The 18,888-nt window shown below is 40.3% G+C and overlaps 1 protein-coding gene across 4 annotated transcripts in view; it reads right to left on the bottom strand.

Moving 5' to 3' along the window:
• The window catches only part of CARF (calcium responsive transcription factor), a 62,953-nt gene that overhangs the window by 8,075 nt on the left and 35,990 nt on the right, over positions 1–18,888 (bottom strand). For 3 of the 4 annotated variants that reach the window (XM_045033062.1, XM_045033061.1, XM_045033063.1), the window contains 7 exons: positions 17,562–17,751; positions 14,520–14,640; positions 13,825–13,968; positions 11,004–11,234; positions 10,328–10,490; positions 8,122–8,197; positions 73–203 (listed from right to left, as the gene is read on the bottom strand). In XM_045033062.1, the coding sequence (XP_044888997.1) occupies positions 73–203; positions 8,122–8,197; positions 10,328–10,490; positions 11,004–11,234; positions 13,825–13,968; positions 14,520–14,640; positions 17,562–17,751 (1,056 nt within the window). The remainder of the gene's footprint in view (positions 1–72; positions 204–8,121; positions 8,198–10,327; positions 10,491–11,003; positions 11,235–13,824; positions 13,969–14,519; positions 14,641–17,561; positions 17,752–18,888) is intronic. The other variant, XM_045033064.1, reaches the window with a different exon arrangement.

Genomic DNA, 18,888 nt, shown 5'->3' with positions numbered 1-18,888 from the left:
CATCAGGATTCCCAGAACAGCATAGGTTGAAATTCTGGCCATCTTGGTGAAGGTGTTAAAGAACTTGACTACCTGAAGCTGTGCAAATATCTTGGGCTGGAGTGATGAGAGCGAGGACAACAGCTGAGCTGTCTCTGGAGGCAAGTTCTCCCCAGTCTGACTGGATTCCACTTTGGTGATGATTGATTCTCCTGGTGAACTCCCTACAGCACCACAGAGACCAAATGAACAGAGATTATGACAAAGATTCTGTTGGTTTATAGAGCTCTTAATACCTACCTGAACCTCACGAACAAAAGCTCAAATACATTATATCACAACATTGAAACATATAAAAACATTTAAATTTGCATAATAAATAGTCTGTATTTTGTGTAGAAAAACTTAGATGCCAAAGGAAGAAGAATAGGTTGGATGTGAGAAAAAGTAAATACAGGGGTGTATAAAGTTAGAGAGTTTACATTTTAAAAAGACAGGGACATTATTAAGGGAAATAAAGCAATTGCTCCCTATCATTCCTGTTATAAATTCATGGGAATCTATAAGCAAAAGAATTTCCATCGAAGCAGCAAGCAAATTGTTTGAACATCCATCCATCCTAGATAAAGCATAGAGAATAGGAGGAAAGACAAAATTAACTATGAATGACATGGTTCTTCAATAAAGCCTTATGCTAGAAATCCTTTAGGTTTCTTTCCACTGTTCATGGAAGTGGGGTAACTTCAATACAGGTAACTATTTTTCAAAGCCCTTTTATAAGAAGCCCTTCTGGTTTCCAGACTATTGTATTTTCCCATGCAAACCCCTATTTTATGGACGTTTCAGTTGCTCCTGAAACTTTATAAAATCAAAATTTGCCTAAATGGTTTCCCAAAAAAACCTCCATTGGCTCATCATATATTTAGTCCCTGTGAGACCCAAAATATTTGCAATTAATGACTCAAGTCTCAGACAGATAATCAGTTGTGCTGACCCAGTGTCCTCCTGGTATCTTGCAATTTTACCTTTGAAATCAGCAGATGATTTTTTTTCAGCGAGAAATCACATAATATTTCCAGCAACGTGAGAAGTGGAGAAGTCCTTCAACATGCACTGAGTCCCAAACTCTAGCTGCTTATGAAATAATCGCTGATTCTCTTTGAATACAATTATCTTAATATAGTGCAGTTGGTACAGTAATACTGTGGTTCTTGTTAATACTATATAATTAATCCTTGTGCACAACAGAGAAGGGCTATTGCCTGATGTCCTATACGATACTATTGCAGCACATGTAAGAATGTTCCAGCTTCCTAGTCAGTGTATTAAATACATCATATGGATCTATTCTGTAGATGTTTATTAATTCCATATGTATATGGAACACATATCACAACAGATATGAAAGAAAACCCAGGGAACTGATAAAGATCTATAAAGCTAGATAATTACAGGGATTCCATGCTTATGAGAGGATAGGAGAAAGGCTGAAGGAGACATACATTGAAAGAAATGGATTTCTCCACAGTAAGCAAGCAACCTAGTTTTCCCCAGGTTGTTGCTTGATCGTTTGAAGGAACAATTCTATATTGGCACAAATTGCAATAAAAGAAAAACTTATACACAAAGGAGACTGCTTGGACAGTCAATGTCTTTTACCCTTGCTACTTGTGCTTGAATAGAAGCTGGTATCCTCAAAGTCCAGCTTTTCTTTTTACACAGTCTTGCAATGAAGTTATCCTGTTTGTGACATCATATTCAGTTTCGGCAGAAATGAATGTTATATAACACAAATGGATATATCTGGGAAGGAGGATACCAGCTAACTACAGCACCACCAGAGGAGATGGGAGAACTGACTGCTCCGCGAGGAGGAGATTGGCTGCTAGCCATCAAGACCAAGAACTGGTATGCTGTACTGGCAACAGCAGGTGAGGAGCAAATCCCCATGGCTGAGGAGGAGCAGCCATTCATTCCCCCTAGGCTGGGAGGTGCACTTCCACCGCACCTACAAGGAGACGACATAAGGTGCTGGTAGTCAGGGACTCCCGGCTGATGGAAACAGAGACATCCATTTGCCAACCTGACATTATGTCCTGAGGGTTGTGCTGCCCGCCTGGAGCCTGCGCCTGAGATATTATGGAAAAGAAGACGATGCTCATCCGACCCTCTGATCACTATCCTTTGATGCTCATCCATGTGGCCACTAATGATACTGCCAGGTCTGACCCTGAGCAGATCAGCTGTGTGACTACAGGGCTCTGGGAGGGAGGGTGATGGGGTCAGAGGCACAGGTTGTGTTCTCGTCTATCCTTCCAGTTGAGGGTTAGTGCCCAGGCAGGGACACATGCATCCTGTAGATGAACACGTGGCTGCACAGATGGTGTCGATGGGAGGGCTTCAGCTTTTTTGACCATGGGATGCTATTCCAGAAAGGTCTGCTGGGAAGAGATGGGGTCCACCTGACCAAAAAGGGGAAGAGCATTTTCGTGCACTGACTTGACAACCTAGTGAGGAGGGCTTTAAGCTAGGTTTAATGACAGCAGGTGACAAAAGCTCTGGTAAGTATTAAAAAAAGTGACCTTAACAGATGGTTAGATGTTGAGGGGAGGACGTGGAAAATTACAAAAGGGTCAAAGGAGTAACAAGAAGGAAATCAGGGGGGAATCTGATCAACATTTTAGATGTCTGTACACAAACAAAAGGAGTATGGGGAATAAACAGGAAGAGCTGGAAATATTAGTACATAAGCTAAATTATTAGTTAATTGGCATCACAGAGACTTGGTGGGATAATGACTGGAATATTGGTATAGAGGGGCATAGCTTGTTCAGAAAGGACAGGTGGGGGGGGAAAAAGGGAGGAGGGGTTGCACTGTACATAAAGGATACATACACTTGTGCTAAGGTCCAGAAGGAGGTGCGAGACAGACCAGTTGAGAGTGTTTGGGTAAAAATAAAAGAGTTAAAACAATAGGAATTATGTCATGGTGGGGGTCTACTATAGACTACCAAATCAGGAAGAGGAGGTGGATGAGGCATTTCTAAGACAAATAACAGAAATAGCCAAAACACAGGACCAGGTAGTAATGGGAGACTAACTAGTCTATTAATGGGAAAGTAATACAGCAAAACACAAAATTTCCAATGAATTCTTGGAATGTATCAGGGACTATTATTTGTTCAAGAAAGTGGAGGAAGAAATTGGAGGAGAGCCATTTTAGACTGTCATTTAAGGCAGCTGCAGGGTCCATCCACTAGGCTTGGGGCTGGGAGCTGAGAGGATGGGGCTAGCTGGGAGCTCCAGCCCCAGGACAGAAAATATCACGGAGGTCAACTGAAGTCACGGATTCCGTGACTTCCGTGACATAATCATAGCCTTACTAAAAAACTGCTGACATCAAGAAAGCTGAGGTGCTTAATGCCTATGTTGCTTCAGTCTTCACTAAAAAGGTGACCACCAGATACTTTACACAATTAATATTAGCAAGCAGGGGGAAGGAATGCAAGCCAAAATAGGAAAAGTAAGGTTAAAGACTATTTAGATAAATTAGATGTATTCAAGTCATCAGGGCCTGATGAAATTCATCCTAGAGTACTTAAGGAACTAGCTGAAGCAATCTCGGAGCCATTAGCAATTATCTTGGAGAACTTCTGGAGGACAGGAGAGGTCCCAGAAGACTGAAGAAGGGCAAACATAGTACCTATTTTTGAAAAGGGGAACAAGGAGGACATTGAGAATTATAGACCAGTCAGCCTAACTTCAATACCTGGAAAGATACTGGAGCAAATTATTAAACAATCAATCAATTTGTGAGCACTTGGAGGATAATAGTGTTATAAGGAATAGTCAGCATAGATCTGTCAAAAACAAATCAGGCCAACCAATTTAATTTCCTTCTTTGATAGGATTACTTACTTAGTGGATGGGAGGGAAGCAGTAAACGTGACATACCTTAATTTTGACACAGTTCTGCACAACATTCTCATATACAAACTAGGGAAATGTGGTCTAGATGAAATTACTATAAAGTAGATGCACAAATGGGTGAAAGAACATACTCAAAGAGCCGTTATGGTGTCAAATTAGGAGGGCATATCTAGTGGGGTCCTGCAAGGGGTCAATCCTGGTCAATATTTTCATTAATGACTTAGATAATAGAGTAGAGAATATGCTGATAAAAATCTGCAGATGACTCCAGGCTGGGAGGGTTTGCAAGCACTTTGGAGAACAGGTTTAAAATTCAAAATGACCTTGACGAATTAAGAGAATTGGTCTGAATTCAAGAAAATAAAATTTGATAAAGACAAGTGCAAAGTACTTCACTTAGGACTGAAAAATCAAATGCACAATGCAGAATAATAATAATAATAATAATAATAAAGGATCTGGCGGTTATAGTGGATCACAAACTGAATGAGTCATCAATGTGCTGCAGCTGCAAAAAAGGCGAATATGATTCTGGGGTGTAATAACAGGAGTGTTGTATGTATGATACTGGAGGTAATTGTCTCACTTGACTTGGCACTGGTGAGGCCTCAGCTGGAGTACTGTATCCAATTCTGGGCATTACAATTTAGAACAAATGTGGACAAGTTGGAAAGAGTCCAGGGGAGAGCAACAAAAATGATAAAAGGTTTAGAAAACCTGATCTATGAGGAAAGGTTAACAAAATGGGGCATGTTTAGTCTTGAGAAAAGAAGACTGAGAGGGAACCTGATAACAATTTTCAAATATGCTAAGGGTTGTTATAGAGAGGATGGTGATCAATTGTTCTCCATGTCCGCTGAATGTAGGACAAGAAGTGATGAGCTTAATCTTCAGCAAGGGAGATTTAGGTTAGATATAAGGAAAATCTTTCTAACTATAAGGATAGTTAAGCTCTGGAATAGGCTTCCACGAGAGGTTGGGGTCGTCATCATTGGAAATTTTTAAAAATAAGCTGGATAAACACCTGTCAGGGATGATCTAAGTTTACTTGGTCCTGCCACAGCACAAGGGACTGGACTTGATTATTTATCAAGGTCCCTTCCAGCCAAACATTTCTATGATTAACACATCCTTACAGGATCAAATAGAAGACAAATCAGGCTGGAAAAAAAAGACCATCTAACTATACCCAATGGACCTATGCATTCAGTTTCTGCAGAAGTCTCTCTGAATTCAGGTAGAATACAGTATCTCACTGGATGCTTACATATTTAATGGGCTCATTTGTCTTGGGGAGCCATCTGTGGAGCCAAAATAAAACAAGATTTGATTTTCCTTCATTACTGCCAGCATCCAGGAACCAAATACTATAAGCCCACCCATTCTCACATTATCGAGAACCACTTCTAAATGGCTTCTGGAGGCACAAATACCCGGTGTGTCCATCCGAAATACACAAATACCTGCAGCCACTACTTGTTTTGAGGATAAAGGTGAATGCTATGAATCAGGTGGTTCTGTAAGATCCCCCTTTCTCTAACATGCGAGCCTTCCTCAAAAAAAAGGGACACTGTTCAAATTATGAAGCCTTAAAAATTGACCTCCTGTATTCTGACAGTTGCCCATACTGAAATTCTTACCTTAAGAGTTCCAAGCATAAGGGGTGTTTTTCAGTTCAAAGCGATCCATTGCAGCAGCAGCTAAAATAGAAGTTAAAAACAAAGGCCCAGCTTAGTGTGCAACTCACTGTAAATACACTGGTGTGCACAGAGCTTCGCATCATGAATCAGGTGCACCAGGTTATTTATGAAGATTCACACATCAAGCCAAACATTTGTTTTTGTATTTTTCCTGCTACAACAAGGGTAAGAATCAGTTTTGTGTGGGTGGGTGTGTAGTGTGGGGCAAGAGCTACATGCCAGGAATCCTTCAGGCAAGAACTGCAACATAGGAGAACTGTTTCTGTGGGTAAATCTTTAAGCATAACATTAATAGTGCCCCTTTAATATGCTACAATAGAGTCCTCTATATAATATTCCTAACAAGTCTATGATGCCTTGTCCCGAGGAGACAAAGGTACAAGATAACTTCAATAGCGCTAATCAAGTTGGCTAACTAAACCACAGATCTCTATGGTGTTATTCAAACATCTTGCAAGAAGACAATCTTTCACATGGCTGCTATTGCTCCCTTACTAAAACTGCCAGGTTTTTTCAAGAGGTTCATCTTAATCATGCTGGAAGGGCATAACAAGTGGGGTCCCGCAGGGATCAGTTCTGGGTCCGGTTCCGTTCAATATCTTCATAAATGATTTAGATAACGGCATAGAGAGTACACTTATAAAGTTTGCGGACAATACCAAGCTGGAAGGGGTCGCAAGTGCTTTGGAGGATAAATTCAATTAAAATTCAAAATGATCTGGATAAACTGGAGAAATAGTCTGAAGTAAACAGAATGAAAATTAATAAGGAAAAATACAAAGTACTCCACTTAGGAAGGAACAATCAGTTGCACACATACAAAATGGTAAATGGACTGCCTAGGTAGGAGTACTTTGGAAAGGGATCTGGGGGCCATAGTTGATCACAAGCTAAATATGAGTCAACAGTGTAATGCGGTTGCAAAAAAACCCAGCAAACATAATTCTGGGATGTATTAGCAGAAGTATTGTAAGCAAGACACGAAAAGTAATTCTTCCACTCTACTCTGTGCTGATTAGGCCTCAACTGGAGTAGCGTGTCCAATTCTGGGCACCACATTTCAGGAAAGATGTGGACAAATTGGAGAAAGTCCAGAGATGTGCAACAAAAATGATTAAAGGTCTAGAAAACATGACCTATGAGGGAAGACTGAAAAAACTGGGTTTGTTTAGTCTGGAGAAGAGAAGACTGAGAGGGGACATGATAGCAGTTTTCAAGTACATAAAAGGTTGTTACAAGGAGGAGGGAGGAAAATTGTTCTTCTGAACCTCTGAGGATAGGACAAGAAGCAATGGGCTTAAATTGCAGCAAGGGCGGTTTAGGTTGGAAATTAGGTTAGACATTAGGAAAAACTTCCTAACTGTCAGGGTGGTTAAGCACTGTAAGAAATTGCCTAGGGAGGTTGTGGAATCTCCATCATTGGGGACTTTTAAGAGCAGGTTGGACAAACACCTGTCAGGGATGGTCTAGATAATACTTAGTCCTGCCTTAAGTGCAGGGAACTGGACTAGATGACCTCTCAGAAGCCTTCCAGTTCTGTGATTCTATGTTAAACAAGAACAGGAGAAAGAGAGCAGGGAAGGATTTTTTCTGTGTCACATGTTTACCCAATGGGAGGAACTGTCTAGATCAAGTATTCCTGAAACAGAGATTATTGCTTGCTGCATTAAAAATGTGTGTGTGTAAATAATTTGTTTTAGATTTCCTACCTAATGAGGACCCTGATCCAGCAAAAGCACTTAAGCCAGTGAATAGCTTAAGGCATGTGAGTAGTCAGTAGGTCTAAATCACAAGCTTTAGAATTTTGTTTTACTATATGTTTTAATCTGAAATAATAATAGTAGAATCCCATTTATGGCAAAGACACGATAGTCCAATGAACCTCTCCCAACAACAGATTTTAGAGCAGAATCCATTTTGACAAGGCTACTTCCTTCAGAAATCCATATTCTGACTTTTCTTCGCTTCCTTGTTAAGTGGTATAGTAATTGCTGTGAAGAGATACTGCCCTCACTTTATGCATTCACCAAGAAAAATGATACTTCACAAGAATATCATTGAAGAAAGAGGGTAAGAAATGTGTCTCACTGCCTGGTTGTCAGATAAAATCTGTATTTTTACAATAAAAAAGTTAAAATGAATATCATCTCCTTCTGCACCATTCCACTGAGCAAGCACTAGAAGATTCTCTACACAGATGTTGTAAGGGTCTGAGCATTTCCTCCCAACCCAAATTGTTCTGCTCTTCAGTACACGTTAAAGGATGTTGTAAAAGACAAAGTCAACAGTTTTCAATTACTGCTATCTGCCATATCAGGAATTGTAACAAGTTCCACAGACATGTAGTAAAGGGTGTGTGGGGGCGGAAAATGAGAATGGTCACTTCTTGGTGTGTTCAAATAAGGGAAGATAATGGCAAGATCTCTAAAAATCAGGGAGGATATCTGTACTTTCATAATGCATGTAACAAAAACAAAAATTGAACACAAGTAAGATATCAATATGCTCCTACCCTCTGTAGGTGGTGAGGCAAATGTAACAGTCACTGTTTCTGTGAGAACATTCCCACCATCCGTGGTCCACTGGAGCTGAAAGAAAAAAGACCTCAGTTCTCAGAAATGGGACAGGTGCTGAGCAGGATTCCCTACAATACTGGTACAGACTCAAACTACAGTGAAAATCAGTGTCAAAACATCTTATTTCTGTATAGTGAGTGCTTTCTGAATTTTTGGGTTATTTCTTAAAACTCTTAAAGGTGAAGGACTGTGCTTTTAAAAGGATTCTAAACCACTTTCTGTCTGGTAGGCTAAATCCTCCTCAGAATGGAGGTAGACTTTAAAACTGAAAATAGATATATTTTAAACACAAACTATTTGAAAATAATTTTCTCTATCATTTACAGGCTGGAACGTTAACTAAAGGTTCTGTATGTATCCTGCAAAAAGCAGACAACATCAGAAATTCCTGAGAAGGGTAAAGGAATTCTGTGCCCTGCCCTCCCTCAGGTGGGATCACCAGCTATCGCAGGAGAACCAGTCTTGGCAGATATTAAAAAACCAAACAAACTTTTCAGCTCTTGTGTAAAGTACATTTGTGAATTAAGCTCTTAAATACAGTATGTTTTTACTTATTTTTTTAAACTAAACATTCCAATTCACCTTGAAATGCTATGAAATTAAATTGCCACCAGATCAGCGATACACAATCTGAGGCTCTTGAAACCTCACTTAGCCCTCCATGCGTTGGCTTGGAGTGAGGCATCACCCGGTGGGTGGCTGAGTCTCAGTCAGCCAAAGACCCAGTGGGAGTCACAAATCTTGATACCACTTTCTCTACAACATACCAAAATAAATAAATAAATAATCCATCCATCCATTCCTCATCATCGATAGTTCTCTCTCACCTGGACTGCTGCAACCTCATCCTCTCGTCTCCCCATCTCACTCCCATTTAGTCCATTCCAAATGCAATACACACATCCTCACTCACCACCCAGACCACATTACTCCACTCTTCAAATACCTCTACTGGCTGCCCTTCATCCAGTTTAGGATTCAAATTGCTGTCTTCAAGGTTATGCACCTGCCTTCATTTCAGCTCTTATTTATTACTATGTCCCATCATAAGGGATACCAGTCGCTTACTTTCCTTCTTGTCTTCATGCCTTCTTCCATGCCATCCCATACAGATGAAACAGACTTCCAGTTCCAGCATGCAAAGCAGCCATCCTTCATTCAAATCCCAACTAAAAACCTACTTCTCTTAGAAGGCTTACAAATGCTAACCTGTGTCAATATAACATCCTCACCAACCCAGGTCTTCCAGTCCATGTCACTTTTCTATGTCTGTCAAAGTGTTTTTATCTGATCTTTGGTTCTTTAATGTTAACCTTTAGGCTAAATATTAAACATGCATCCAATTTACAGGACCAAATGAACTTGGGGGTGGTGGAGGAGGGCCTGTCTATCGTAGCAGCCTATATCAAGCAGCATAAAATCTTGTCCACATTACACTCTGGCAGAGCTGAGTTTGCCAGTTCCTTGGCAATTCCTTCATAGCTAATAAAAAATCCTGTCTTACAATTGGAGAAATCCTTGTTAATGCCTGCCCAAAATTATTCCGTATATGAGAAGAAAATTAAGGGGCAACATACATTGAGGTACTGCGCACTTATAAAGATTTATATTTTGTATTTACTGTTAAACACATTTACTACATAGTAGAGTAATCATATTTAGCATTAATATAGCACTATGCACATTCAAAACATTGTACAGACATTAACTAGACCATGTGAGGTAGACAGGTAAGTTTCATCCCCATTTTACAGATAAGGAAAGCGAGAGAGACTTGTGAAATGACTTCCCCAAGGCAACACAGTGGTAGAGCCAGGATTGAAACTTAGGACCTTTGAACACTGTGCTCATTTCTTCAACCACACTGCCTTAAATTCATGTTCTCATTATATACCTCAGTACTGCATAAAGTATCAACTGTTAGCAACATTTCATTGATAATATATGCTTTAAAAGGCCTACATTTAATCTATCCTTACTCAGACAAAACTTCCTTTGAAAATTTAACTAGTGGGAATAAAAAGTCAGTGGGAGCTTTGGCTGAATAAGGGCCAAGTAGTAAAATTTAAGTAAAGTCTGCAGGATTCATCTCAGAGATTCAGAAAGAAAGAAGGAGAAGAAAGCATGAAGCTCCAATAATACCGTTGCTGGGATGCTTTCTGAGTTATACACCATCTCCCCATTTCCCAGGGACTTCTGCACCTCATGGATGTGGTTCTTGATGTCATTCACAGTTGGGAAGAAGGACAAGTTATGCCTCTCTGGTACTTCCTCAGGCTTGAATAATTCTCGCTCCACAAACTTTCTGTCAAGTAGTGGAAAGGGGAGGGGGGGAAAAGGGTATTGTCAAAAGTTAAAGCACACTTACAATATTAGGAGATGTTTCTCCTTCTTCTGCATCCACCTCTGTCTCTGCCCTCAAATATGTTCCAAACATGTTAAAAATTACAAGACAAGAACAAGTTAGTAGATCCCATGACCTGGCTCTTCTCCTCAGGTATCCTGGAAATTTTACAGAGCTAACTCAATAAAATGTACATTTCCAACATTAAGAAGAAAAGCAGCCCTAGATGGTGATCTGGTATGAGGCACTGCAAGGAGCTGAAATACTAGGTAGTTACATCTAAGGTAAAGTCCAATAAAAAAAACTGAGATGCTAATGCCATATGTGGGGATAAATTCAGCTAATGCTATATGTGGGGATAGATTCGTGAAAGCATCAGCATTGCCACATAGCTTCAAGTCAGATTAACTGAATGTATAGTTGATAAAGTGCTATGGAAAGAAGGCAGTATAGTTAGAGTAGATTATGCTATACCTTAGTTGTTTCCTCACTGCATAGACTTGTTCTATTCCCTGAGACACCAGTTCTCGGATTTTATCTGCTACTTGTGGGTGAAGTCGGGAGGGCAAAGTACAGTTCTCATCTCTCACTGCATCTTCCTCTTCCTCAGGAGACGATGTGGGAAAAGCGGACGGTGAAGGAGGGAGGCAGGTCTCCATTTCGTGATACTGGTGGGCCTGCTGGGTGGGTAACTGCACATACCATCTGACGAGAAGGAGCGTTTCCAGGTACAATTCCAACGCAAAGACAGTAAAACAAAATCATTTATTTAAATCCTTACCCAGGAAGAGAACAATGCTATTGAATGAAGACCCTCTAATCAGACCATCCACAAGACTTGTATATATACACAACTAACAGCATTCATTACTAGCACCCCCCCACATAGAACAGTGACTATGTCTGCCTTGTACTGCAAACACATAGTTAAAGGAACAAATTTACATAATTTTGAGTACAAACCTAAAACAAAACACTCCCAGAGATCACTCTTTTCTTTCAAGAAGCTTTAAATCTGTGCCCCAAAGCTTCCATAAAAGAGTACAATACTGCAGTACAGGATTTTTGGCTTGAGATCTGAAGGGAATATTCATTGAGCCACCCCTCTCACTGAATCTCTGCACTGTACCATCCTTACAGCTAAGCACTAGATAGGACGCCTTTCATGTCAATGATCCTCTTAATTGACAAGAAAGGTGGCTATTTAACTAGATAAGGTACTCTTCCTCTCCCACTCCCCCAGCTCCACATACTGCTCTGTAGCACTCCCCAATCCTGATGGCCCAGTGACGGAGAGAATCAACAAGGAATCAAACACAGCTCTCCCAAATGGCAACGCAGACATGCTGAGGGTGCTGAATCAGTCCATATGGGAGGTATCTTAATCAATGCTTTGACACCACATGCTTTCTGACCAATATGTAGATGAAATACATAAATACAGTTGCTCTGATGGACAGTATATTCCAAACATGGAGGGTCCATCTATGCCTTTCTTTTTGAAATACTGTGGGACAGATTACCAGTGTGGTATAATCATTAGAGAAAGACTGGACAGCAGCACACTGCGAGGGTTATGCAACTGACTTGCTTTGTAGCTTTGAGCAAATAATTGAACCTCACTATGCTTCAGTCTCCCAGTCTGAAAATTGAGATTAATAACAATAGTTAGTTACTTTGCAGGGATGCGTGAGGCTTAATTGTGACATGCTTTCAGATCCTCAGATGAAAGACATTGCACAGAAACATTGTTATTCCACTTTTTGTTTTTCTATTTAATACTTTTATGTATTGCATGTAAACAAAAAATAATGTTCAGATAATACTAATTTACATTGACAGACAAATATTCAGACTCACTACCCTTGGCTCACTCAGTTTTGCCTAAGCATTACAAGCAAATATGGGGTTTAATTCATCTCTGCAAGCAGAGGGAGGATTAAGCACTCCCTTCAGCCCATGGAAAGAGCTGCACCTAAGAGTGAATTCATCTCTTTGAAAGGGTAGACAGTGGTACTGCTGCTGCCCTTCGCCAAAGGGAATTACTTTCATTTGCAGTTAGGGCTTCAACAGGACTATACAGACAGAATCTGCCAAGGAGATGTGCTGATTCAGCACATCTCTTGGGTTCTCTCTAGCCTTGTTTTCTCCCTGGAAAATACCAGTCTGTTCCAGGTCCCCAATGGAGTATAACTTTATAAAACATCCTCACCCTATGACCCTTCCTAGGCAGACATTCTGCCATTGCATGACTGCAGCCTGGATTTTGCTGGCAGAGGTGAATCAAATGCAGAAGATCAAACCCTTTAGGTAGAGCCCAGCTACACTTACCCATTAATGAGCCTTCTATGTTTACAGTATATAGGTTTTAATATGGTTCTTGAAACTGACATTATCTTCACCAGAAATTATTAATGTTCCCTTTCCCCCCACCCCCCACTCACTATGGTCATATGCAAATAAAGTAAATGGGTCCAGTACTGCAACCCTTTACTCGTGTATAATCCCACTGATGTCAATAGGTCTATGTAAATACGTTCTACCACATGAATAAGGGTTTGTAGGGGGGAAAACCTTCTTTTGGTCTCTCTGTCAGGCTGTTCACAGAAGCCACACCTAGGATTTGTCTATTAACATTTTAAAAATTCTAGCCCAGATCCCTTGCTGTGAATCAGCAATGTTCAGCACGATTCAGCTTGGGGGTGGGTAGTGGGGAGGGAGTGTATGTATGTGTGCACAAAGATGGTTTTAAGTCACCTGTGTGCTCCTTTGATCTTGGGGCTACTTTGGTCCCCTGCCATAATGAAAAGCAACTGATTTGAGGCTCTGCTACCTCGTGCTGGCTGCCAACAGCCCCAAGGATAAAGGACTGCTCTGACCACACCCTCCTCCTCTCCCAGTCATGCTCTCCGACAGCCACAGGAAGGCAGGTTGTGAAGGAGAAGCCATTGCACCAATGTACAGCATATAAAGATCCTCCCATACTGGGAGTGATCCTCCGATTGTCAGCTGCCTTTGGGACACAAAGCCATCCAGGTTGGGAGAGGTCTGGCTCATTGTTGGTAATGCCCACAATCCTATAATTGCTTCTGTCTGTGTTCTGAAGCATATTTTACATAACTCCCACAGTACAGCATGTTACACATTTACAAACACTTAGGAGTTCCCTTATGAATGGTTTTCTACCTTTTACAAGATATTTTAATGAAGCCCCTTTTAAAAATAGCCAAACAACTGATTTTCCTTTGCGCCCCCCCCCCCATTTCTCAAGATAAGAAATGAGTGGAAATTTCACCTGAGGACCCCTCCAGCATCTATCAAGTTCTTCTTCAGCATGTTGAAAGCTTTCTCTTGCTCCATTCTTATGATTTTCTTGTCAATTTTGGGGTCAGTGGGAACTCTATACTCAGGAAACTTTTGAACCTTTTTAATATAGATCCTTCCAAGAAAAAACAAAACAAAAAAAGAGAAATCCAGCTTCATTATACTTCTCCCTCAGGAGAAGGCAGAAACATCAACTATTTTATTTCAGATTATTTTTATAAAAAAGAAACTGCAGGAAACTCAAGCAAAAAGGTTCAAAAGGTGGAGAATCCCCAGAAGTACTCTAAAGAATTGGTCAGTCAGGTAAGAAGTGAACTAGAAGAGCGCAGAGCCATTTCTGAAACCCAGGAAGTTGACAGCAGAAAGCTCAAGGGGGGATGAGAATAGAGAAGATGCCACTGGAGTTTTATAGGAAGAGGTCTTTGGTGAATGGCAAAAGCTATACATTCCCTGATAAATAGAACTCCAAAATAACAGATTTAGGAGACCTCTCAGATTCGAGCCACATCCACTTTTACAGGAACTTATCCTTCTTCTCTCTAAATGAGCATTAACTCCTACTTGTATAGGAGACAAAGCAAAATATATTTATAAATTTATGTCACAACACAGTTACCAGTTAGGTTTCTTGAGATGCAAGCTCTTTTACATCAGTTATCAGCTTACCGTGCTGGACAAGTGGCTTTGTACAGCTGGCAGGAGGCATTTTCTGGCTCGCCAGTTTTTTTGGGCTGAAAACCTTTCCTCCTGGGCCCATACTGGCACTCCATCACAATGGCTCTGCTTCCTGTGGACAGAAAGCAACTGGCTCTGTTATTAATTCAAACATCCAACTGTTCCAGCCAGCAGACAACAACAAAAAAAGATTTCTGAGGAGAGAAGAATGATTTGAAGCACTTATTTTCATGCTCTTCTTGGAAGAACACATGTTCAAGGTTGTGGGTGCCTGAGTTACAGAGTGGCTGCTTTCCCCATACTACTACTTAGCACTTATGGAACACATCACAGTTTCAAAGAATTTTCCAAACTACACCTCTACCCCGATATAACGCTGTCCTCGGGAGCCAAAAAAATCTTACCGCGTTATATTGAACTTGCTTTGATCTGTCGAAGAAAAACTCAGTTCTCGCTTTCTGTTTGGGTGCAGCAAAATCAAATACTTTATTCTTTCTCTAGTAATTACAATAGAGGGAGAGAGTGTCCTAGGAAACAGGGTTGCCCCTTGCCCCGGACAGGTCTCTCTCAATTAGTAAACAATCACAGCAAGCATTTATACCTTTGTTACAGACAATAGCTAGCAATCCTGGAGACAGTAAAAAGAAAACATTTGCATTTGTTTATACATAAGCTTCTTTGCTATCTTATTTGTCTCACTACTAGAAAAAAGGAAGACTGCACATTGCAAGGTCATAATAACTTTTCACACAGTTCACTCTGTCTCACATTATCTTGTTTCTACAAATCTCACATCATTAGGATCACAGCTAGCCTAACTCATGCTAACTAACTAACATTCATTAAGATCTCTTCAAATCCTTGTTAATTATTAATTGGCTTCCACAGATCCGCTAGAGTGCGCAGCCCCGCCCCCCCCAGAGTGCTGCTTTACCGCGTTATATCCAAATTCGTGTCATATTGGGTCGCGTTATATCGGGGTAGAGGTGTAGCTAATCTTCACAAAACACCTGTGAGGTAAGTAATTAAATATTATCATAGCCATTTTACAGGGGTAAAAATTGAAACACAAAGTTTTGAAGCCAGATTCTGCCACCTTTATTCATGTTTAGCACCAGCACTTTACACAATTAGTAGTCTTATGGCTTATTTATTGAGTAAGTTGCTCGTACTAAATGCAAGTAGAGGTGACAGAATCTGGTTCTAAATTATACAGCAAATCAAAGTGAAGTAATAGAGGTAGCCTGACAGAGCTGGGAAGGGAACCATTATTTGTTCTGAAGAACATTTAACTTTGTTCCCCAGCACCTACCGTTCATAATCCAAATACTTTAGCATCCTGATTTTTAAATATCATTTTCTAGCTTTGAAATAACAGATGCGTTTACTGTGTCACACTGCTGAGATATGAGCTGATTCTAAATGATGATCAATACTATTTTGCATGGGCATGTGATATTAAAATATCAACGCAAATAGAGATGCTATTCAAAAAGGAACCAGATGATATAGTGGACTAGTGCACTGACTTTTCTTACTGAAAATCTGGGAATAGACATTGGCTTAGGTCACTAATGAAAAAGAATTTGGTAGTTTCAACCTCGTCCTTGCCTGCATGCATGACAAAAATAATTTGATGGGACCCTGATTTTACCAAGGTCTCAAGTGTCCAGAATCTTACTAAAAATCAGGGTTTGGATAATTCAAACTTTCTGTTTAACAATACAAAATGTTGGCCAGCTTCTTCAAAGCTAACTGGTTCAGCAGAAGCAGGGACTGAAGAACAAAACTCCACTTATGCAGAGATTAGAAACTCCACAAGAACAGCACTTCGGTCCTGCACTGCTCAGGACCTCTGCAGGCCTGAAACTCTACCTCTATAGAGCCTCAGTAAGTGAGACACCAGAGCAACATAACTGATCTTCAATTAACTAAGAAGTCAAGTTAACTGGAATTTGGTGAATCAGGGTTCCATTTTAACCCACAGCCTCTGTTCAAAAGAAGTCTAGGATTTTAACAACAGGGGTGTTCAAACTAGAAGTAAAATTCATGAGTAGAATAGTGTGTACAAAGTATATACAGTGCTTCCTTACCTCTCTGTCTGGTCAAAGCAGGCAATATTAAAACCAGGGTAAATTAATCCACAATATTTTTTAAAACGAAATATTAACTGAGCATGTTTTTACTCTCACTCTCTCTCGGAGAATCATTTGTTAAGCTAATCTCACAAGCTGCTAAAAAGATCTAGTTTCTCTTGGGATGGGGGAAAAAAAGCTTGTTTTGCTGGATTTGTCCTTTAATATATTCTTGTTCCTCTTCATGGCTGAATGGCCTTAGCTTTAAAATGGGTGATGACATTTCACTTTTTCAGTTACTTTCAACTCAAACAAATGCATCCTGCAGTCAACCATGTATCGTATCCCATAGGTTCCATTTAATCAAGAAGAGACTTGACCAGTTTCACATCTAAAATTCACACTCACGCTCATACAATACTCACTCTATGACTCAAGAAATATGAAATCACAAACTAGTAAAGTCTACATATGTATTTAGAAGATTCATCTCTCTGGTTAAGTTTTCTGAAAAAATTGTTTAGAGTGATTTTAAATACCTTATAGGTTCCTACTGCCCAAGGTTTTCAGCAGGATCCCCAGAAACCTTAGTAATGTTGATGGATTAATCCCTTACCACCCTCATGAAAACTTCAATGTCCATACAGAGCAGACAGGACCCTCATCTTTAAGGCCTCATTCAAAAGATGCTTATGGTAATTAACCTAACTCTAAAGGATGAAGGGCTTGAATCACTCACATTGGAACATGAACCTGTGTTCCAGGGAATCTAAATGTTTCAAACTTGGGCATAGATCACTAAGCCATCCTTTCCCAAGTTTGTACCTTGATTTTACCAATATCTAGTAACATTCTGCCAGAATACTAAGGTATAGCTTCATGAGGATCCTTCTTTTGGCCAACTGTCTAGTGATTTTGAAACTCTGAAAATAATTATTAAAAAAAAAAAGTTAATTACCTGCATTGATAAAAGGGATCCCATCATATGGGACATACTGAGATTTCCACATCAACCGTGTGGCGGGTTTGGCTGGGCTTGGAGACTGGCGTGTCCCCCACACACTTTGTGTTTGCTGCTTGTGTAGCGTTAGAACACTCTCTAATTCTGTCTCGCTCACACAATAGCCGCGGTACGAGTCCCCAATTTTCTGCATGGAAAGGAGGTGAAATAATAGGATTATTCACCAATCTGACTGCTGTTGGTACCCAAGAAAATGAATGCAGTCAGGGACTCTGGCATGGTGGCAGGCGAGGAGACTGTCTGAAATGCTTTATGCACTGGTTGCATCACAACCAGATTTACCATAGGGTCTAACACAAGATCAGCCTTCAGTGAGTTCATACCACAGGTGTTTGTCAGCAATCTGAGATCACAAGTAAAATACTCTGAATGTCTGAGCATTGGTCCATTATTATAACACAGTTATCTACAGCATAACCCAATTTCTAAAGGTTTGGGAGATATCCAAAACCTTCCAAACACAAATACATTTTGGGTAGGTGAGGGAGCAAGGCATGCAATCAGGAGTTGTAACTGACCTTCCTTTAACTGATGTTTAGGTAAATGGGGTTATTCTCTATTACCAAAAGACAGAACCAAATTAGTTCCTTTATTCTGGACCATTCCCTTCATTTCAGACTTTTCTACTAAAATAAATACTTATTAAATGTCAGTGCATTTTAGAAAATATTTTTGGTAACCTGCTGGTCAGATCTAAGAGGAGGAACAAATAATTCAAGCAGAGTTTCTTCCACACACGCCAGTCACAGTCAGTCACTTGCATGCCATCTTGCATCATATCTCCAGCTGACTACAATGGACCTCTGGCTAAAAGTTCTTCACACTGACTCCATTTGACTTTTGTTGCTGGCTATCTGCTAAATGTATTAACTTAAAACAAGTGAATTCACACCTCAGCACCTCACGCAGCATCCAGACTCTGCAGGTGGTAGTCATCAATGGGCTTCATCTATATCCCAATCCACCAACCAGGAAACAGATGAGAAAACCACAGAATGAAAAACAAATGCCATACAACACATAGCTGGCACCCGCCCCATCCCTCCCTCCGAGATGCTACAGGTTCTCTGCAAACCATTCTGGAGCAACTTGAAAATAAATACCGCCTCTTTGGGCTGCAGAGCTGGAAAATATATGTGCTAGAAAAATGATAGTAGCAGATACTTTGCTAGATGCCAGACACAGAAAGTGAGCACATTAAAACCCTTATAAAAGAAATGATTCAGAGTGGAAAGGTGTAACCAGACTTTTAGAAAAGTAGTTG

Source organism: Mauremys mutica, chromosome 10 (assembly GCF_020497125.1).
Source record: "Mauremys mutica isolate MM-2020 ecotype Southern chromosome 10, ASM2049712v1, whole genome shotgun sequence".
In the NCBI taxonomy this organism is placed as follows: domain Eukaryota; kingdom Metazoa; phylum Chordata; order Testudines; family Geoemydidae; genus Mauremys; species Mauremys mutica.
The sequence above is the reverse complement of the archived record's forward strand: the minus strand, read 5'-3'. Positions and strand labels throughout refer to the sequence as shown.